The sequence below is a fragment of the Balaenoptera physalus genome (assembly GCF_965194825.1).
Source record: "Balaenoptera physalus genome assembly, chromosome: 2".
Taxonomy (NCBI): Eukaryota; Metazoa; Chordata; class Mammalia; order Artiodactyla; family Balaenopteridae; genus Balaenoptera; species Balaenoptera physalus.
In genome coordinates, this window is record NC_138883.1 from 155134808 (window position 1) to 155158254 (window position 23447).

At 42.0% G+C, this 23447-nt stretch overlaps 1 protein-coding gene and 1 long non-coding RNA gene across 6 annotated transcripts in view; one reads left to right on the forward strand and one right to left on the reverse strand.

The window, feature by feature from the left end:
- Positions 1 to 23447, forward strand: part of LOC309655430 — a 138774-nt gene that overhangs the window by 95915 nt on the left and 19412 nt on the right. For all 3 annotated transcript variants that reach the window (XR_014260838.1, XR_014260839.1, XR_014260840.1), the window contains exon 3: positions 17727 to 17842. This is a non-coding gene — a long non-coding RNA (uncharacterized lncRNA). The remainder of the gene's footprint in view (positions 1 to 17726; positions 17843 to 23447) is intronic.
- PRKCQ (protein kinase C theta) overlaps positions 1 to 23447 on the reverse strand; it is a 152291-nt gene that overhangs the window by 30610 nt on the left and 98234 nt on the right. For all 3 annotated transcript variants that reach the window (XM_082450534.1, XM_082450535.1, XM_082450536.1), the window contains 2 exons: positions 3757 to 3848; positions 1780 to 1842 (listed from right to left, as the gene is read on the reverse strand). In XM_082450534.1, coding sequence (XP_082306660.1) covers positions 1780 to 1842; positions 3757 to 3848 — 155 coding nt within the window. The remainder of the gene's footprint in view (positions 1 to 1779; positions 1843 to 3756; positions 3849 to 23447) is intronic.

The following is a 23447-nucleotide window of genomic DNA, read 5'->3' on the forward strand; positions in this document are numbered from 1 at the left end:
GTTTAGGCCAGTAAAGTTACAATGGGCAGTTGAATAATTTCTTAAGGCCAATCTCAGTGTCAGTGTACCTGCTGGATGACCTCCCCCAGTTTCAATTCCATATCTTTCAAGGATCTCCTACAACCTCAGTGAGTACACTGCTAAATAAACCCAGGATTCTTTCTTTGTGGTGCATAAGAAGCCTTAGAAAATATTTCTCATGGATGTAGTAAGAGCTCTAAAATGGGTACAATTTATGATATTAAAGACACTTATGGACCCTCATTGGTCTTTGTCCTGAGTGTCAGTAATTTATAAGGTGAAATAATAGAAACATCGTGATGTGGAGAAAGAGACTATACTGGGACATGTGGGGTTTGGTTGCATGAGGTCCCTTTCAGCCCTAAGATCTCTCTTCTCTCCAGTCTTCCTAACTTTTCCTCCCTCTTTCCTATCCATCCATCCCACACAATCTGCTGAGTGTCTCAGTATAGGTATATCTTAGGGATATTGCAGGCATTACAGATATAAAGAGGAAAACAACCACGGAATCTGATCAGGGTTTTCAGTGTACTGGTGAGTATTTCTCACTTTCCTGAAGATTAAAGAATGGCATAAAACAGATTTTTAATCAATCGTTTTGTAGATATCCCCCGCTCCCCCAAATACAAAAGTATATCCAAAGGATGCCAAAGAGACGGCTTAAGAAAAATGAGTTCCAAAACCTCCCCTAAGTCTTTAGTTCTGGGCTCTAAATGGGGCAGCCCTCACTTGGCTGTACCCTCTGGAAACGGAGAGGTTTCCCTAAGTGAATTTTCAGCCTATTCTTTAAGCACCAAAGCCCAGTACTGGCCATCCCGGACGGAATGCTTCTGGACTGTATTATACACAGTTTGCCATCTTCAACAATGTGTGTAGAGCATCACTTAGCCTGTACTGATGACTCCGGTCATTCCTGTGAGCATCTGCTGCAGAAAAGCACGTGACCCCACTGTCTCGGGGCCTTGAGGTTGTCCTGCATCTTCCCTTTATGTCGGTTCTCAGCTTCCCTTGTCACCAGTGGTCACTGTGTAGGCCCCCAGCTGCTCTGCCAGCATCCTGTCCAGCTCCTTCCTTCCTTTTTTTTTTTGTTTTCTTCAATATACTCCCCCCACCCCACCCAATCTGCAGTGAGTTGGAAATGAAACAACTAAGCCTTTGAAGATCTGTATGATAAGTGTCAACTGTGCTTTGAGAGAAGTAAGGAGACTGAAGTACATTAGCTTTCATCCAAGAAGGATGTGAAATGATGGTGTCCAATAGATTCTGGACAGACACCCACTCAAGAAAGAGGGTACACACGGCATCCTGGGCATGCGGACAAGGTGTAGGCTTGTAGGTTTTCGCAGGTGTGTTTGTTCAAGGAAGGCCTCCCCTCCTCCCTCACCCGAAAGGAGGACATTCAATATGCAAATACAGGCAAGAAGGAGAGATACAAAAGACAGACGAAAGCAAGCAACAATAAGAGGCCAAAGAGAAAGTAACGGAAGGAAATGAGACAAAAGGTAGGAGAGAGGGAGAACAACAGGACTGGAATAAAGAACAAAGTGAGATCAGAGCCTTATTGCTTTTGAGAGCGGAATTTCTTACTTGGTTGTTAAATCACCATCCGTGCTGTCGCTCTGGGCAGGAAGCCCGGGTGTGGAACTTTCTGCCACAAAAGCACACTGACCACTTCATGTCACTCAAGCACAGTGATGAAATCACCTGGACCAGAAAATCCAGTTATCCCAGTACTTGTTTCCAAAGAGTAAAATTTACCTGTAGACTATTCCTTTGGAATGAAGGAACTGCAGACCGAGAATGATTTCGGCGGCATAGAACCTGAGGGAAGGAAAATCAAGGCTCAACATGAATGTTTACTAGGGAAAAAAAATCCCCTTTTTATATAGTGAGTGTGCAGCGCTCTGCTAAATGTGTGCACGGAATTTTGTTTTAATCACAACAAAAGGAAGATATCATCCATTCTACGCATCCAGCTTCAGCCCTGAGAGAATGAAATGGAGCTGATATGTTTAGCCCTACCCGCATCTAGGGCTTATTCTTATATTGTAAACTATAATGCTCAAACTGTCATTTTTTTTTTGCTAATAGAACATTCAAAATCACTAAATGTAATAATAGGGAAATAATTTTCCCTTTTATTTTAAAACCTACTTGGACCCCTCAGACCTGTCTGCAGGTCATTCCACATAGACCTGACTTCTTCCTGTGTGAGAAGTGCAGCCTGAGAGGAGGAGGAACGCACACAGGCAGACCTCAGGGATCTCACGGGTTCGGTTCCAGACCACCGCAACACAGCGAGTCACACGAGTTTTTTTGGTTTCCCAGTGCATATAAAATTATGTTGACACTACAGTCTCGCCTATGAAGCACGCAATAGTATTATGTCTAAAAAAAATGTACATATCTTAATTAAATACTTGTGAACTATACTTCAGTTTAAAAAATATGGCTAAAATATGCTAACCATCATCTGGTAACGCAGAGCTGCCACAAACCTTCCTTTATAAAAAGCAAAGTATCTGCAAAGCACGATAAAGTGAAGTGCAATCAAACGAGATACGCCTGTATTAGAAGCTGGGAGGTGATACCTTGCTCTCCACCTTCAAAGATGACAGACTCAAAGGAGGTGAGTTTACAGGAGGGTTAAAGTTAGAGATAAGGGAGAACTTCCCGCAAGTGAGGTCTGCTGGATCTTGGAGAAGAACGCAGAAACCCCTTCCTGGGAGGCAGTGAGGACAGATAGATAGCATGTGTCTGCGATGGCTTTCATGCCTTACACACCTGGAAGGGACCCCGAGAATCCTTTCTAGCAGAAAAATACCCGATGATTTCTGTGCTGCAGGAATCTCATAAAATTATCTCCGGGCACTTGGCCGATGGTTCCTGGAAGCAACGAGATTGGTGGCGTGCTACCCACTGGATTTGACAAAGCAGCCACTTCAGCCAGGGTTTCTGTAGGAGCTCGTGGAAAAGTCTGTCTCTCAACGCAGCTCGACCTGAACCCCTCTGAGTGTTCAATAGGGGTAAGTGAGATTACTGAGCGTACAGCAAGCAAGGCTAGTGTGCACCCACCCTTTTAAGTGGAGCCAGGGGCACAGTTTTCTTGTGTTTGACCGTCTCAGTGGTTTGATGACTCAGGAAAGAGGGCCTGAGGGAGGAAGGGTGTGGGGCTTCTGTGGGACTCAGCTGCAGTCCCACCTAGTAAACCCACCCTACTCAATTTTGCCAGCGCCTAGAGTGGCTTGATGCCAAAGAAGGCGAACGTATTCTTGAGAGAGAGCAAATGTCTCTTCCTGTTTCCTAATTCTCCTGCCCCCAGAGCTGACTGCTTGATGCCTTCACACTGAGCTTCCCTTGAAAGGCCTCCATGAAGCCCCATCCAGTGACCGCCTTGCCCATCTGTGCTCCATTTGACTTCTATTCAAGGGGCAAATATTGCTTCTGGGTTCAGATGATTTAGAAGCCTGAAGAAGTGGGGTGGTTCCTTAAGAAACTAAGTAGTTGATCTCGCGGCACAGAAATGAAATAAAACCGACTTGAATTTAAGCTTCACAAACTGGGAAAACAGTTGCCTCATTGGATGTGTTCCTGGGGTCACCTCGCCCTGGGGTTTAGGCCCACTGAGTGAGAAACAGGAAAAGTGCCACGTGGGGAAAAGCATGGTGCGGGCACAGTGGACCCCAGTGCCTGACAAGACCAGTGGGAACCCCCCAACCCTACAAGGGCTCTTACGTGGCTCTGCAAAGATCGAACTTGTGGCAGCTCTGGATGTGGTACATTAAGTCTCCTCCGTTGAGATACTCCATCACAAAAAAGAGGTTTTCCTGCGGAAAGACACAACGATCCCAACTGTGAGCTTCTTGAAAATAAGAAAACAAGGATTACTTTTTAAATGGATTTCATTATTTCAGAGGAACCAGTTCTGTCTTGAAATCCCTTATAAAAAGGCCGGCAAGACAGTTTAGCGGATCTGAACCCCAAGAAACCTGGGGAATCCAGGAGTATGTGTGATGTTTGCTAGGATGCCCGGATGGTAGCATGCAGCAGATGGGGCACAGCACGAGGGACGGTCCACCCGGACTTGACCGCCCGACAGTGGGATGGTCTTGGGCACTTAATGGGTGCTGGCTGTATACCTACTGAAACTGACAGTGTGTAGGATGGTAAAGAGTACAAACCGGAGGCTCTGACTACAGGGGCAGGGCTTGGAAGCGTTGACCCGTTCAACACTCAGTAAGTAGTTCTGAATGTATGCTACGGGCATGGCCAGAGTGAGTGGGCGTGCTTATGCCTGCCTCATCCATCCAAGGTGGAGACAGCCCCGCCTTCAGGGAGCTCACAGTCAAGTCTGGGCTTACTTCCCTCCAGTGCTGACTTGACCTGTTGCAAGGCACAGCTTATAAGCTGTGCTGCTCCTAACAGGACGCCATGCATGTTGTTAGAGCCGCTGCCCCTGAATGGCAGCTGTCAAAAGCAAGGCTGAGTGGTCTTCGGACCGTGGTCGAAGTATCAGAGGTGGCTGATTCCAGGGAGCCTGAGCTCCTCCGTGGTGTGAGACAAGAGTTCCTCGATACGTATATTTATGGCCCTTGGAGCACCCTGATTTTGAGAGTCCTTGTGAACCACAGAATTAGTAATCTGCTCAGTGTGGAGACAGTTGGCGTGTCTGTGCATGAATTTGCACCTGGAAACCTCACCTGGGTGATTTTGTTTTTTTTTTTTAAAGGATTAACCTTTAAGTTTTGATGTGAGACTAACCGAGGCCCCGGGGCATATGAGGTGCCGTGGAAACCGTGTTCTGGTCTGACAGTGGCACACACTGCCTGCCATGGGTACTAAGGCTGTATCCCCACAGAACTGGGAAACCACGATGGTGGCGATTCTCTCAGTAAGTCAGGTAAAGGTAAACGTCCTGCTTTTTCCAAAGATGACCTCAGATCTAGTTTTCTGTGCCATGTATCCTTACCTGGAGCCCACCCTTTCTCTTGGGGACAGGCCCAAATCCTCTGCTGACAGAAATCCTAACTTAACATTGATATTTTGGACGTGGTTTGAGATTCATCACTTGCCCCATCTGTACACACCTGCTTCCTCATTAGCACACCTTCCTGCTGGCTCTTGTTTCCATAAGTACCACATGAACAGCTTCTCACCTTTACCTTTGTACCCGAAACTAGGGTGGCCTGTACACACAGCGGTGGCATCTCTTAAGTACTCAGGAGAATGAGAGGTATACAAGCTTAAAATAAGACCGTTTATCATAGACCTCAGATGGAAGGTTCCTTTGAAACGTTAGGATGCTTACAAATTCCTATAAAGGTTGAAATTTCGGAATTTACAATTTGTCAGTTTGGACGTGGAGAAAGTGGGGGAAGGTGACTGGAGGCAAAAGGTCGACCTTAACTTCTACACGTGCCTGGGATGGTGGTCCCATAGTTCTCGTGTCTGAAGCAGACTCCGCACCTAGTGGTGAAGGTTGGGCATTGAATTTGTGCAGTGGATGGGGATATAAGCAAGCGTGGGGCATGGTTAATGTTTATTACCGCGGGCGTTCTAAGAAGACCATAGTGATTATTAACTAAATAGTAGTGGAGATTTATAGCATGTCAGATGCCACACTTAATTCTACTAAAAGATTTTATGGCTCCACAATAAATCTTTCAAGAATCTGTTCAAGTTCTCATCTCTATATTAAGCCAGGGCACTGGAAAAAGTCCTTTGATTGTCTTCAGTTATTTATGATGGCATTTTGCTTCAGTTTAAACCTTTCGTTTGGGTGAATAGCAGCTAAAACGTGGGCTTCTTAAAGGGGATGAGGGCAGTCCATGCCTGGAAGTCCAGCGTGGGTGGGCAGGATGGGGAGAGCTGCTATCCCTCTCTAGGGGATGCTGTTCTGAAGATCTTTGCCTTCTTTTAGAACATTCTGACAGCTGTTTGGAAGTCTTGAGAATCCATTCATGCAGGGAACTGTTGGGTCCACTCTGAGCCCAGCGAGACGGCTCTGTGATGAAAGTAGCATAAATGTCTGCACATGCAAACCATGCGGTCCTGGGGTTTGGGTTTTCAGGATCACATTTTGAAGGATGGATAAACCTCTTAAAAGTTGAATCCCAAATCCCAGTCATAAAGAGTAAATACAAATATAATAGACTCAAACTTTCATAAATGGCTGGGGAAGGACTACTCAGAACCAAAGGAATCCTGCAGGGGTTCAAAAAGGGTATCAGAAAGAGAGGTCTGCCCACTGGAGAAACTCTGAATTGGGTCAGGAAGAACCAAATCCAGAAGGACGGGACTCAAGGCAACTGTTAGGATAATGGGCTTTGCCCTTACTCAGACCAGAGTTCAGATTTCCTCTATTTGTGACCTTAAAGTTACGTAACCTCTCCTGAGCCTCATATTTTTCATCTGCAAAATGGAAGGAGTAATATTCCTACTTCATAGGGTTGTCGTGAGTGGTAAATGAGATGACCTATGTAGAAAGCTAGCTGAGCGTTGGCACTCAGCCTGCACTTCAGAACTGGTAGTTGTTGTCATAGTAAACAATTTAAAAGCCAGTCAAAAAAACAGATCACAAGAACTAAACAAATGGAGAGAGAGTCCACGTTCATAAATAGGAAGCCAATATTGCCAAGATGTCAGTGCTTCCGAACTTGACCTACAGATTCTCTACAATCCCAGTCAAAATCCCAGTGAGTTACCTGGTGGGTATCGACAAACTGACTCTAAAGGTTACATGGAGGAGAGGCAAAAGATCCAGGATAGCCAACAACATGTTGAAGAAGAACAAAACTGGAGGACTGACCTTACCCGACTTCAAGACTTACTATAAAACTAGAGTAATCAAGATGGTGGTATCGGTGAAAGACCAGACCAATAGATCAATGGAACAGAAAAACCTAGAAACAGACCCATGTAAATGTAGTCAACTGATCGTTGACAAAGGAGCAAATGCAATACAATGGAGCAAAGACGGTCTCTTCAAGAAATGGTGCTGATCATCACTATATATTATCGTATTTCCACATTTCTTAATTTTCATTTGCACAACATCAGAAAAACAAACACCCAGCAGATACTTCTCAGAGAAAGGAACCACACAGTCCTGTGGATCTTGAAAGAAGGAGGAAAACAGGGAGTTAGATCTCTTCCAACAAGTTAAATCTCCTCCAGCGCTATCTTTCTGTTCCAGTCAGAGCTGGGAGAAAATGCAAAGCAGGCAAAGCGAGGGGAATGTGGGCTTGTGACACGTGTTATTCCAGCAAAGACCCTCTTCTTAATGCCAGTGATACATTAACTGATGCAAATGATTCTTCTGGGTGGAGTGAGAGCTGAAGTTGTGATGCTGGTGGGGGGTGGGTAAGGTGGGGATGGGATGGTCCAAAACTGCCCTGGACTTAGAATTTGTCAACAGCTCCTGGCACAGCATCTGCGGAGAGGAAATTCTCATCTCTGTGTGTCTCTCACTAGCTGTGTGATCAGGTAAATCATACCATCCCTGGGCCTCAGGCTCAACCTCTGAAAAATGAGAAGTATTGGTGAGACCGTTTGACCAAATTCCTCTTTACTAGCCTAAAGATGCCCTGATTTTCACCTTAATTTCTTTTCCTTTTTCTTGGAGGAAAATATGAAATTCACAAACTTTGGTTATTGAGCACATGACAAGACCTATGTAGTGCTTCCCAGATGATAAAACACATGTTGGTAAGAAGGTGTTATGCTGCAAAATTCTTACGAGAAATCTTTGTCCAGAAACAGTGTGTATTTGAAGTAAACTGAAGGGTATAGAGATGAGCCTTCTCTCTGAACCTTCTTCCACAGAGGTCAGTGTTATGGCTGGGTTCGTTATGACCTATCATGATGCCCCAAAGAAGGTCACAAAATAGAGGTCAGAGGGCTTCCTCCCGTTTAATTAGTCTCCTAGTTAGGCTAATAGAGTTTGGCTATTTGGGGACAAATACCTGTGTGTCACGGTCCTGACTGCTTTAACGTCTAAATTAATCCCGCCATGCACCGAGGGCTGAAAAGCAGAATGGGTTAGGCCAGAATGGGTTAGCGCTGTTTTGTAGACCAGAGTGTCAGGTGAATCACTTTTTGATTGGTCTTTGTATTCTGTTTCTGAATCGTGTGTTTCTTTCTCTAAGAAAGATCTCGAGCACCCCTGCTCAGAGAAGAGTATGTATTATTTCTGATTTCAGAAAAGAGTCCAAACAAAGGATTAGAACTCAATAACCTCTAGGATTTACCCTCCCAGTCCAAGCACTTGGTGAGTTTTTCACTTAGCCTACTTGGGCGGCAAAAACATAGCATTTTGTCAAGTAGCTCCATGAAAAGTGAATTTTAAAAGAGGAAGGTTGCCTTACTCAGGGTGTTCCCTCCTGCAGGGAAATGGCCAAGGTTCTTATTAATGAAACAATAAAACACTGAGCTTATTTCCATCCTGTCCGTGAAGTCAGTTTTACTTGGGGTTTGACAGTACAATGATTACAGCCACTGGAAGAAGTGATTCATTGAATAACGCTGAAGAACCTCTCGCTAACAAGCAAGCATTTGATACATCATTCAACAATATTTATTTATCTCTCAGCTCTCCAGTTTGCAAATACACCTATGGCATACATGCCGTTCTGTATGCCAGATCCATAAAAACAAGAGAGTCAGAGTTAGTTATTGCTTTGCTGTGATTTTCTGGCAGCCGAAGGAAATAATCAATGGTGATATTCTGGAGATAGATGGGTATTCAAAGCTCTGTGGCTCTTTTTTTTTTTTTTTCCTTTAAAAAAGGTATTTATTCTTGCAAAGTCATTTAAATATATATACTGAGTACTTTCAAAAATTGAAAATAGCAAAGGATTCTGTGTGTTTGTGTACAAAGTACTGTATTTTCCAAAGCGTCTACAAATATATTTCATCACTTGGCTGATAGAATGGTATATTTTCTTCTCCTATGTACTTACAAAAATATGACAGACCACTTTAGGGGGCCTCTAACATCTAAATTGCTTTGTATTCATTTTCTTTGTAAAATCTCTATATCAAATTTAGCCATGAAAGCGATTTATACTGGTAAAAAGGAGGAAGCAGGTAAAAGCTATATACAGAAATACAAATACTTAGTTTGCCAATCTAAGAGCTGGAAAAAAAATCATCTTTCAGATGACAGATATGTACTAATCTCAGTGGTTTTAAAGGCCAAATCCTTTAAATCATTATGGTCTAAATTCAACCAAGATATTGCCTTTGAATCTCTACCTTTGTGGATCCCACCCTTGTTACTAACACTACCGATGCCCTGAGTATGGACTATTGTCAGACTGGAGGTGACTCTCCTTCAGATTGATGACTACCTCCAAGGAGGTTTACATCTTTACTTCTACTTATTGTCCCCCGCCAAGCAAAGGTTTAGTTTGGAATTGCAAATTGTGAGAGCTGCATTCTTGACCTCCACAGCTCTGTGGTGGGGATGCATTACAGGGGCTTCCTGTGTAGAGGAAGAGTGCAGAGCTGGGGTCCAGGCTGCCCAAGCCAGGAGCTTACAGAACCAGCCAGGGCCCCACGTGGGGACGGAGCTTGCACCCGGATGGCACACCTGCAGGGCACCTGGACACGGGCTCACCCAAACCCCCTGCTGCTACGTGCACACAGCCTGCGTCAGTGTGGTCATTGACACTCGACATCTTAGGTATGCTTATAATTTAGAAGGCTGGAGCCACTCCAATTCTGGAGTACTTGATCTATTCCTTCCTTGTTTAGTGAGCTATAAGCTAAAACACCCTAGAAAACAGGTTTATTTCCTTTTTCATAAAGAATAAGCCATCAGACTTGAGGACACGGGGAGGGGGAAGGGTAAGCTGGGACGAAGTGAGAGAGTGGCATGGACATATATTTACTACCAAATGTAAAATAGATAGGTAGTGGGAAGCAGCCACATAGCACAGGGAGATCAGCTCGGTGCTTTGTGACCACCTAGAGGGGTGGGATAGGGAGGGTGGGAGGGAGGGAGATGCAAGAGGGAAGAGGTATGCGGACATATGTATATGTATAAGTGATTCACTTTGTTATAAAGCAGAAACTAACACACCATTGTAAAGCAATTATACTCCAATAAAGATATTAAAAAAAAAGAATAAGCCATCAAAAAAAAAAGAACAGATAATTACATGTATACTTTTGATATCTAAGCGTTGCATGTGTATGTGTGTGAAAGGAGGAGGGAGGAAAGGCTCTCTGCAGACCAGCAAACTCATTCATTACGGCCTGTTTATATTTCTACTGTAAGTCTAATTAGTAAAACTCACTGCCTTTGATAGATTCATTAGTACCTGTCAGAAATAATGTGCCTGAGTTTCTAGAGGTTTGTACCTGCACCGGGAACTTGGGCTCATTTGGTATTTTCTGGTTTAACTGTCCCACGGGGTCATCTTGCATTAACTAGCAAATTATTTTCTTCCATAACGGAAGTACAAACAGGGATCCATTTCACGAATTTTAAAATTGTTTTCCCTGATACGATTGGGTCTCTACTAAGAGGCAATAGAGCAGTTAGGCTGATGGACTTTGCTACCAAACTGCCCAAGGGTGAATCCTGGCTCCCTTGCCTGACAGCTGTTTGACCTGTGGTGCCTTTGACCCCTGTAGGGGCCACCTCGATTTCCTTGTCTGTAAAATGGGGATAATAATAGTCTCTACTTCAGAAGGTTGCTATGAAGATTAAATGAGCTAAAACACACAATGTGCCTAGAACATGGACTGGCACATAGTAAATGCTTTATAAACATCAGCTGTTATTATATTTATGACCATAGTTATTGTACACAATATACACACAGTGCATGTTGAGAAATATATATTCCCAAACACAGAGGGGTCCCTGGAACAGACTAGGTTTTAACATAAAAGGCAAGTTTTAAGGAATACGGTTTTGATGTGAAAATGACCCTACTCTGCTGAAGATTTTAAAGTTACTAAATTATCACTATGACAAAGAGAAAAAAGATACACAAGAAAGATGAAATACTCAAAAATCCTACCTCTGGGTGCCTTTGAATGATATAACTAGAAACGACTCTTTTCTTCTTATAATGCTTTTGTGTATTTTCCAATTTTTAAAGTATGTTTTGGTGTAATTACTTTTATAATTAGGGAAAATGTTAAAGAATTTTCCTTAAGAATTTATAAGTGAGTGAATTTGTATGGTGTAGATTCTCAGTATTTGCCATGGGGGTTTGCTATCTGGCATGGAAATGTCAATTCAGTGTCTGATGTAAAGTAAGATGCTATCTTTTTTAGCTCACCGAAGTTGAAACTGGCAGGCTTAAGTATTATGAAGCAAGCATGACCAGGTACAGGGGAGTAGAGTCATGTGATAAAATACTTTCAAAATCACTTTTAATCACAATAATACAAATAGAGTAATTCTTTTTAAAAAGAATAACAAAAATCTAAAAATGGAAGCATCATTAAAGTAAAATTTTACATTTACAATATGAAAGATGATTAATACAAGATTAAAGTGATAGATTTAACAAAATCAGTGGTGTGATTCTCACAGGGCTGTGTTTGCATATACAAATGTCCTAGAGAAATTAAAAGTCCTAAGGCTGTCAAAATATATCAGTATTAACACATGAGATCATTCTTTAGAAGGACATTTTGTGAATGGATATTCTAGTGAAGGGGAAATGTAAAGAGGACTCAGTTATTCTAATATGATGTAGCTTCTACCCTGATTTCTCCTTAGTATGATTACATTTGCTTTTAATAAGAGAATGAAAATAAAGAACATGGAAAAGTATTTAGTAACGATGACTATTCAGTATAGCTAGTCAAGTACTGAACCAATAAAGGAACTGTTGCCAAATGTGCATACATTATTGGATAAGTGAGAACTTTGTAGCACTAAAGATTTTATAATTTTATCAAACCTATAACAATTAATTTTGAAAATACATGGAGAACTTAGTAAATATCATGCACATGAGGTCAGGAATATAGATTCCCTCTCCAGAAAAAATAAGAAACGGAGGAAAAGAATAATTATAGTCATTTTTTTCAGGTTTTTCCCCCAAGGCTAGTAAATTAATAAATTTTATATGAGAAGATTTGCATGTCTGAAGAAATAAAATTAGAATACCAATATTTATTAAAAATATCCAAGTATACCAGTATCCTTTTCAGAGTATCATATGTTAAGCATATGTAATAAATGCTGTAACATCCAAGATGACAGTATTGATATAACAATATGGAAACTGGAGAGTACACGTCAACTCAACTTCGGGGTATATCCTATTTTAGCCAGTGGAAAGTGCGGGGAGGTGTGCCCTGAAGAATGAAGGGGAGCTGGTCCATATCTAAAATTAAAGGAAATAATCCACATCAAGTATTTAGCCCCGTGCCTAACATAGAGTAAGAACTCCACACATAGTAACCTTTATTATGTGTATTGTTATTATTTTCTTAGAACAAGTTAAATATGTTCTATATTCCAATATGTTCTCTCTCTATATATATCTGGAGAAATATACCTTCATAATGACCAAGAAGGTATGTGATGAATTTAGAATTCTTCCAAATCTTGTACTAGTGAAGTTGCTGAATGGGGAAAGCATCCTACCCCCTCCAGCCCCTAGCCTCCACAACAGGGAAATGCACATGTTTTGAGCTCTTGGGGCATGGAATTCTGGGGTCCTAGAGATGGGATGGGGATGAGGGATGAGGGGCCATGGTCCCTTGCTTCATGGGGGAGATGCTTGGTTCTAAGGTTGAGGACATGCAATAGATAACTGTCCAATTAAATGAGTTGGATTTGGTGTCTAGGTACCTTGAAATCTCAACTTTACTAACAGTTTTGGATTGACAGTATGATCTAGAAGAGAGACTAGACTGTGATCAGCTAGGCTGATCATGATTGGATCTCAGTTTCCTTAGCTGCAGAATGAGAGTATCTGATGTGATAACCTCTACAACCCTTTCCTGCTCTTAAAAATTTCATGTAGTCTGTCATTACAACAGAAAAAAAAAAGTATAACAAATCAAATTAGTAGCTATAAGCAACCAAGATGTCTCTCAATAGGTGAGGGATAAATTATAGTACATCCAGACAATGGAATACTATTCAGTAATAAAAAAATGAACTATAAAGCCATGAAAAGACATGGAGGAATCCCAAATGCATGTCGCTTAGTGAAAGAAGCCAATGAGAAGGCTATATACACTGTGTGATTTTTTACTATATGACATGGAAAAGGCCAAACTGTGGAGACAGAAAAAAATCAGTGGTTGCCACGGGCTGGGGGATAGGGGGCGGGAGGGATGAATAGGTAGAGCACAGAGGATTTTTAGGACAGTGAAACTATTCTGTATGATGCTGTAATGGTGAATGCATGTCAGACATTTGTCAAAACCCATAGAATGTTCAATACAAAACCCCTAATATAAACTATGGACTTTAGGTAATAATAATATATAAATATGACGCATCAGTTATAACAAACACACTAGACTAAAGCAAGATGTTAATGGGGATTCCCTGGTGGTCCAGCGGTTAGGACTCCGTGCTCTCACTGCCGAGGGCCAGGGTTCGATCCCTGGTCCGGGAACTAGGATCCCACAAGCTGCACTGCACGGCCAAAAATAAATAAATAAAGTGTTAAAAATAGGGGAATGTGTGAGTTGTGGAGAGAGGAAGGGGATGCATGAGAAGTCTCTGTACTTTCCACTCAGTTTTTCTGTGAACCTAAATCTGCTCTAAAAAATAGTCTATTAAAAAAAAAAAAAACAGAACGCTAGTAGCTATAGACCAGCTAATGCATTAAAATACAAATGTACAAGAAGAAAAACCTTTAGAGTCTTCCTCATGTGGAGTTCATAAAAAATTAATAAAATAATGGCTGAAGAAGATGGAGACTATTAAGTTCTACTAAATTCTAATGTTTATTCACCCAATCAAGGTAGAAATTACACAAAGAAGGTAGCACTGCAGTTTCTATTTAAAATCTAAAAAATATGACTTCTAAAAAACACATCTTTATTTTGGTTGATAGTGTCCACTTAAAATATTTGTAACTGCTCTTCTAGAAATATTTTTTTTCATAGTTTCTTGGAGAATTACTGTTTATTTCTTTTAAACTATTGAACACCTAGGATTTAAGAGCTCATTCACATTCTGGATAAATACAAATCATTATAAAATGGTGGTAGAAGTTGCACAGTAAGTTTTATTTCAACTTATTTGTGTTGAAGATTGTTTTCACTTTGCCAGTTTTCCGTCCCTGGGAAATTTCCATCACGTACTTTGTCTCCAAACTCTGGCCCTTAGATGGTCACTCGCAATTTGTGCTTCTGTATGTTACTCAGCCTTTACTGGAGCCCCTACTGCTGACATGTCAAGCCCTTTCTTGTGTCTCCACGGTCCTGTTCCTGTCCCTCTCATTTCCAGCCTGGAGACACTTCCTACTTATTGCGGTGATCACCACCATGGTGAGCCCTCCCGGATTTCCTCCTCTTCTTAGTCTCTCTCTCCTGCCTCTTCCTCACACGTCCTCTCTCAGAAGTGACCCCTCTCCTTGTGTTTGCTGTATCCTAACCCCTTCCTCTTCCAGAATCTTCCACCACAAATTCCTCCCTTTTTGGAGCATTCTCCATTACTCGTAACCCTTGAACCCTGTGATCATAACAAGCTTCCACCTTCGGAAACACACTTTCTGAAAGGCTGCCGTGTAACCACCAAGTTCACCCACCCGCCAGCCACCCCTCTGTCACCTGACATATGTCCTCAGCCTCCCAGTAGGATGCCTCCTTCTGTTCCCCCTAAATGACAGTCAACAGGTGGGCTCCTCACCAGCCTGACCCCACGGGCCCCTCTTTCCTGACATCCTTCTCTTTCCTGGCTTCCACTGACCCTACTCCCCTGGTCCTCCCCTCACCTCCCTGAGGGATCTGAGCTGTCACTTTCCCTCTTCTTCCCCCTCCTCCTTACGAGGGGGCTTTGGTTTGGTCCTTGAACCACTTCTGTGGGTTTATCCCAACTCTCACGTATTCCCACAGTGTCAACCACTGCCTGTTTGCAGAGTCCTGCATTTATCCTTTCCTTGAGGTGTGTGCCATGTCCCCTCCAACGCACGTGGTCTTTGGTTGAACAGGGGATGCACCTCCAGGTGCCCTGTTGTAAGAACGCTGGGAATGACACGTATTAGGCTGCCGTTTGCTATTGATCGTGTATTTTCTCTAAGACTGTCAGCTGAGAAAAGGACACATAAGTGACCTAAGTTTTAATGTGAGGAGACGAGAGGTAGGTAAGAATGATTTTGAGGTCAAGGTAGAGAGTCCACAAGGCTGCTAGGGGCACAAGATCAAGGGAACTTGGGTCGAGGGGGAGATAATGGACTTGAAGGGCACAGAGGGGTGGAAGAGTGGACACCAAGGGTGGACGTCCTCTCCTCTCGGCCAGCCTTTCTGGAACCTGAGGATGCTGGCAGACGTGCCACAGTCAGCCAATGTAATTTACCAGAAGACCATTGCTTTCTATTTTTCTTCCCCTACAGCTCCCTACCCCAAGAACATTATCTAGAATGCTGTGGGATAATTTTTTAAAAAGAGAGAAAACATGCTTCTTGATATCACAGGAAAGTACTATTTAAATGGAGAAACCAAATAAATGCATCTGAAAGCAGTCACAGAAAGGGGCAAACCACAGGAACAAAACCACCTTTCTGGGTCTTGTCAGCTGAGAAGCCTGAGGAGGTGAAAGGTAATGGTCACTAAGTAGGATTTGGTGAATCTGAAAGACATTTAGGGGGGAGATCCTCTCTGACCCTTCAAAGGAGGGCGAGTAGCTTCACAGACAAGAGAGGTTACTTTCCAGGATACCCTGGAAGGAGATGCAAAACGTCCGTGTTTCGAGGGAAGGTGGTGTTCTGCGGCTTTGGGAGAACAGCTGATGGAGGAACAGACGAACAGTGTGGGCACACGAGCCTTGAAGAAACAAATCACAGAGGTGAGAAAATATCTGTGAGCGTAAAAGCAGGTGTGCGGAAAGGGCACGGCATTTCAGACGCAGCAGGCAACACGTGTAGTCACAGAATTCCTGCATATTTGTTCATTGATTGCCTATTATCACCGGTGTCTTGTGACGGGGTGTGTGTAAGGCAAGCTTTTTGAGTACAACAGGGATTTACCACGCGTCTACTGTAAATTGAGTCTTTTGGGTACGTTTACTGTGAATCTAACATCTGCTGAATCATACTTGAGTTGCACAGAAAGGACATCTGAAGCACATCATCAAAGTGATGTGTCATTTCTGAAATAACAATTTTCCAGCAATCTTTGTATCAGAAAACTGCCAGAGTCCTGTAAAGAGAAGAGGCTTCTCCGTTACTTACAAACGGGGACAACACAAAAAGTTAATTCTTGTCTTAGTTCGTGGATAAGTGTTTTTGAGGATGTGGGTTTTCTTTTCCTGTTAAAATTGTGATAGTTGCTCGCACTCCTAACTCAGCTGGAGGGTTTGTGGATTAAAGTGTTTTTTGAAAGCTTCAGACGAGGTAGTTTCTGAATCAAATGCTTGACATGAAAAACCTTCTGGCAATCTCAGATGGATTTTACCTTCAAACTATGGGAATTTCAGAATGACATACTTTTAAAAAAACTGCCATGCTGAAGTCATTTTTTCTTCTATTTCAAATAATAAAAACTTGCAGTTCCTATGGCACTTTCTCCATGAAGGATTCAAACTTCTCCCCAAATGCTATTTTCTTTTTTAAACGTTATCCCTTTGGAGGCTAAAAGGGGACAACCAAGGTTACAAAGAAAGGTTCGGTGACCTGTTGAAAGTCACGTGAAGCGTCAGGCGTCAACTCCTGCTCTGAAATCATGAGTGAGGGCACCCTGGAAGTTAAGCCTCGTGTGTTCTATAAAGGGAAAGTGAAACTCAGTTTTCTTTTTCAGAAAAGAGACGTTGCACAGTAATGCCGACACACAAGGGTCACCTGGTTCAGACAGGGCGTGTGGAAGTCGAGGGCAGTGGTGCAAATACATGAATTAACACTACCATCCTCACTCCTGACGTTCGGAAGCCTGCAAAACCTTTGGGCCTTCACTCACATTCAGCCTGGGGGGAGAGGCCCGGAGATGTGCTCATATGATCTACAAGACGTTTGTCTTGTAGCTGTGAAATTGTAAGGCTACTGAAACTACCTGAACACAGACGGGCCTTTCAGGATTCAAAGGAGACACAGATGAAAGCAGGCCACAGTCCACTTTTCATTTCTAAGGAAAAATTAGTTCCTTAAAAAAAACCCCAAAGTGTTAGATGTATCTTTTCCTTAAAGAGATAATAGTCCCCAAATGGAGTCACTTGTGTTAAGCCCACATCGCCAAACTGAGACTTAATACCTAACCTATCTGCAGTTCCAACCTTCCCCAGCGATGTAATCTTAAGCGGTCAGTCTGGATCTTTCTGGTCAGTGCAAGACAGGTAATGCCCCTGATAGAACCCCTTCTTCCCTAAGGGAAGGTGATTCTGCCTGAAACAGTCTGCCCTTTTCCTTGTCCCTCCCCCACTTCTGCCTATAAAGTCTTCATTTCATGCAACTCCCCAGAGCTCCCTGTCAGTTGCTAGATGGGATGCTGCAATTCGTTAGTCACTGAATAAAGCCGATTAGAGTTCTAAACTTACTCAGCTCAATTTTGTGTCTTAACAGATTTAGTGATGGTGACGGGATCCGAAGGAAACATCTGATGGCTCTGAGGACAACACGAGACGCAGGGAAGGACACTTTGAGAGCATCTTTCCCGCCGTCGCGAGGGCCGTGGGTAAGTTCCCCTCGGTTTTGAGCTCTGCTCTTTGCGTCGGGCTCCTGATCTAATTTAATTGGCTATCCAGTCCCCCATTTGATTGGAACCCCTAGTTCCATGCTGGGAGCTGCTGGTGGTTTAGTCTGCAGTTCCCCATCTGTTTGGAATCCTCCTCCAGATTCCATGCTGGGAGCTGCTGGTGGTTTAGTCTGCAGTTCCCCATCTGTTTGGAATCCTCCTCCAGATTGCATGCTGGGAGCTGCTGGTGGCAGCTGTGGTTCCCCATTCTTTGGGGTTTGCTGGTTCGGTCCTTCGCCCAGTCCCTGGTTCCATGTTGGGAATTGTTGGTGTGCAAGGTCTTTGCCTTGGCCGGGCTGCAGTGACATCTCTTGGTTACTGCTGGTGTGTTAAGGTGCATGTTTGTTTGTCTTGTGTAGATAAAGGCTATTGTTGATGGGAATTTCAGAAGCAAGAAAAGCCACAAAATTGGTGGGCATGGATCAAGCATTTAAAAGCTGTCAGAATGCTCACCACCTAACACAGAAACTCCTGTGTTAGGACCAGTTGGTCATGGAATGGGTTAGAGTGACACTAGGTCAGCTGCCAACCTCAAAATTTCCATGCAGTGAGGCACACTATAAAACACCGCACAACCTCCAACCCCGCGGCATATCCCTCTTAGTTATTCACCTGGCTCCGAGAGACCCAAAGGCATAGCCCGACAAAATGAGACCTTTAAATTCTAAAGAGTTAAGTGTGCCACGTGCTTGTTGTATATCTAAGAACTATAATTCCAGAAGCTGTAGATATCTACAAAAATGGCAAAAATCTTACTAAAAATAACTTAGGATTGTTGTTTGGGGTTCTGAGAACTTAGCTTGGCAACTGTCAGGATGGGGACTCCAAAATACGGCTGGACAGAAACGTGGTTGAACTACCTTTGTGGCTAAGGGTCCTACCAAACGCTGCTGGCCCTTGGAGAGATGGCAACGGCCATTATGAGGAAAGTTCCAATTAGTTGAGATCATTTGAGAAGTGCCCTTGAAAGTAAGGGCTCCCAAATCAAACAAACAGAATGGGGATACTTATTTTAACTGGCATGCAGAAGCTTTCAAAAGGCTTCAAGATGCCAAGATAGCTTCATTGAAAAATTTGTTGCAAAAGCCTAATGAAAAATTAAAGGCACAACAGGTACCTAAAAGAGCCGGTAAAATGAACGTTATATAACCTTCTGTCCTCCTTTATTTGAATACTCATTCTAGTAATCCGGTCTTAAGTGTCTTTCTACTCTAAAGAGGCAACAGGACCAGAAAATCCACCAAGTTAGTGGCTTTACAGACAGCCCCGTATCTACCCTTAAAGGAGGGCCCCCAAAAGGGCGCTTCCCAGGATGGTCGAGACTCTGAGGGATTTTCTGGTAAACTGCTACATTATTCCCTTAAGCAGCTAAGGCAAACTAAAATTAAAATGAATGAAAAACAATTACCAAGTTTTGGTAGATACCAGAGCTATACTGTCTGCATTAAACCCCACTCAGAGCCTGCAGATGTGATCCCAGGAAAACTGGCAGAAGCCAGCTAAGGTGAGGGTCAGCTCCCCTGGACCTCTTGTAGTACATGATAAAGAGAGGAAAATATAATAACTGTTGTACCCCCTTTGGGGACATCAAGTACAAGGGGTTGTTCAATACTGCAAGAAATATCTGCTGTTTGTCCCGACTGAAAACTGGCAAGATAGATATTTATAAGGATTTCTTTAAAAAGTAGCTCAGTGGTAAGAAATTGGAAGCTCATAGGAATTTTTTTTTTAGGCCTCTTCCCCTAAGCCAAAATAAAACTATGTACACCCCAGAGGGAAAGAAAAACCTTCTAAAGCCTTTGTAAAAGGATTTACTAAAACATTCCAAAGGCAAACAGCTCTAAATCCAGAACATAGAGATCTTTTGATTTCCATCTTAGTTAGAAATCTTCTCCCTGATATAAAAGAAAAAAAAAAGCGAATTAAGGATAATTTAGTTGGATGGGGTGGATCAATTTATGATATCATTTAGGCTGCAACCCAATTCTTTGAGGAATTGAGAGCTACTGTCATGATCTTAAAAATTTTGCAAAACTAGAAATTCAGCTCTAGAGGCAGTTCAAAAATCCAACTATTCCTTTCACCAATCCCACAACCTTCCCTATTTATCTCAACAGGCGTGTATGTATTGGAAAAATTCTGGCCTTAGGAAACCAAAGTCCTTCTTGGAGGAACTTACATTCTATCCCTGTGCCTCTGAGATGTAAATGTTATATAAACTTTAGGGAGGTAATTCTTATTAGAAGGAAAACGAAAGGGGTAAGGTCATTTGCAACTTAGGTGAACAAAACATCTTATAAGTGTCTTCCCCACAAACATTAGTGAAAAAGCTTTAGCCGCCTGAGCGGGTAACCTTAACTTATTCCCTCCACCAGGTAAACAACTTAGATTCAGCTGCTTTTATAAGTAGTGAATTTTGTATTATTGTAGCTGATTCATGGTAGTAATTTTAAAATGAAAGCTATAAGGTCTCTGTTTGCACCTCTCTCTGTTTATGTGTCTGTGTATATGTGTTGTATGTGTATGGTAGTTTTCACCTCCTAATGGTATTACTAAAATTGTTAAAAAAAAAAATAAAAGCTCAATTTAATTGGTTTGAAGAAAATTAAACACTTATATGAATTAAGTATTCCTAAAACTCCCAGAAATATACCTGCATCCCTCGGTGATATTGCAGGTTGAGCTCCAGACCCTCACAATAAGGCTAATATCATAATAAAGCAAGTCACACAAATTTTTTGATTTCCTAGTGCATATAAAGGTTATGTTTACACTATACTGTAGGCTATTAAGTGTGCAATAGCATTATGCCTTGAAAAATACATATATATACCTTAATTAAAAATACTTTATTGCTAAAAAATGCTAATCATCCTCTGAGCCTTCATCAAGTCATAATCTTTTTGCTGGTGGAGGGTCTTACCTCAGTGCTGGTGACTGCTGACTAATTAGAGCAGTGGTCGCTGAAGGTGGGTGTAACTATGGTCATTTCTTAAAATAAGACAACAATGAGGTTTGCTCTATTGATTGACACTTCCTTTCATGAATGATTTCTCCATAGCAGGCAATGCTGTTTGATAGCATTTTACCCACAGAACTTTCAGAACTGGAGTCAATCCTCTCAAACCCTGCCACTGCTCTATCAGCTAAGTTTATATAACAATCTTCACAGCATCTTTACCAGAGGTAGATTCTAAACCAAGAAACCACTTTCTTTGCTCATCCACAGAAGTAACTCCTCATCCATTAAAATTATTTGATCATGGGATTGCATCAATTCAGTCACATCTTCGGCCTCCACTTCTAATTCTAGTTCTCCTGCTGTTTCCACCACATTTGCAGTTACTGCCTCCACTGAAGGCTTGGATGCCGAAAAGCCATCCATGAGGGTTGTAATCAAATTCTTTTAAACTCCTGTTTGTTAATGTTGATATTTTGATTTCTTCCCGTGAATCACAAATGTTCTTAACGGCATCTAGAATGGTGAATTCTTTCCACAAGGTTTTCGATTTACTTTGCCCAGATCCATCAGAGGAATCACCGTTTATGGCAGATTTAGTCTTATAAAATGCATTTCTTAAATCATAAGACTTGGAGGTTGAATTCACACCTTGATCTATGGGCTGCAGAATGGATGCTGTGCTAGCAAGCATGAAAACAATAGTAATCTCATTTTATATCTCCATCAGGGCTCTTGGGTGACCAGGCGCATTGCAAAGAGCAGTTATATTTTGAAAGGAACCTTTTTTTTTTTCTTCTGAGCAGTAGATCTCAACAGTGAACTGAAAATATTCAGTAAACCATGTTGTAAACAGATGTACTAGTCATCCAGGCTTCGTTGTTCCATTTATAGAGCCAGGCAGGGTAGATTCAGCATAATTCTTAAGGGCCCTAGGATTTTGGGAATGGTAAATGAGCACTGGCTTCAACTTAAAGTCACAGCTGCATTTGCCCCTAACAAGAGAGTCAGTCTGCCCTTTGAAGCCAGGCACCGACTCCTCTCTAGCTATGGAAGTCCTAGATGGCATCTTCTTCCATTATAAGGCTCTATCATCTACATTGAAAATTTGTTGTTAGTGGAGCCACTTTGGTTAATTATCTTCGCTAAAGCTTGTAGATAATTTGTAGCAGCTTCTACGTCAGCACTTGCTGCTTCACCTTGCACTTTGATGTTATGTATATGGCTTCTCTCCTTCAACCTCATGAACCAACCTCTGCTAGCTTCAGACTTCTCTTCTGCAGCTTCCTCACCTCTCTCAGCCTTCACAGAGTTGGAGAGAGTAGGGCCTTGCTCTGGGTTAGGCTTTGGCTTTGGCTTAAAGGAATATGTGGCTGATTTGAGTTATCCAGACTATCCACACTAAGACTGTATCATTTTCTTATCATTCCTGTGTTCACTGGAATAGCACTTTTAATTTCAAGAACTTTTCCTTTGCATTTACATCTTGTCTAATAGTTGGTGCAAGAGGCCTACCTTTCGACTTATCTTAGGTTTCAACATGCCTTCCTCACTAAGCCTAATAATTTCTAGCTTTTGATTTAAAGCGAGAGATGTGTGACTCTTCCTTTCACTAAACACTTAGAGGCCATTGTAGGGTTATTAACTGGCCTTACTTTCAATATTGTGTCTCAGGGACTAGGGGGGAACCCAAAGAGAGGGAGAGAGACAGAGAAACGGCGGGTCAGCAGAGCAATCAGAACACACATAACATTTGCCAGTTAAGTTTGCTGTCTTACATGGACATAGTTCATGGTTACATGGACATAGTTCATGGCGCAACAAAGCAATTATAGTAGTAACATCAAAGATCACTAATCACAGACCACCATAACAAATATAATATTAAAAAGTTTGAAATACTGCAAGAATTAACAAAATGTGACACAGACATGGTGAGAAAACACTGTTGGAAAAATGGCACCGGCAGACTTGCTCAATGCAGGGTTGCCGTAAAGCTTTGATTTATAAAAAATGCAGTATTTGTGAAGTGCAATAAAGCAAGGTATGCCGGTAATAGAAACTAACCCAAATGCTTCTCAAATTCACATGGTCTGAGATAATCCTTGGTAAATAAAAGCTAGTTGAAGTTTGTTGGATTTTAATTAAAATGTGTCTTAAGAATTATTAGCATTGAAAATAATGCAGATGTACAACTTTACTTGTTTTACTGCTCAAATTAGTTCATGTTATCTCTGTTATAACGTTTTCAGCAAGAAAAATAGCTCGGGAGTGATGGCTGACCTTGTCTAATGTCTCACAAAGTTTTTGTGGGTAGTCTAAACATAATTATTGAGAACAAGTGAATTAAATAGATGTAAATGGGATAAAAGGTTTTAGGTAACTTTTAAAATAGTTTCCTCAAAACTTTGTGGTAACCTGAAACAAAGTTTTGCTAAGTTAAATTAAATGATGGATAGGCATTAAATATCTAGATAATTTCCAAATAAGATAAAATATTGAAACACTAATTACTGAACACAGGTTTATCTACTTTTGGCTTCCTACGGAGCAACTAAAGATATTTGGGTCTATTAGTAAATATTTTTTG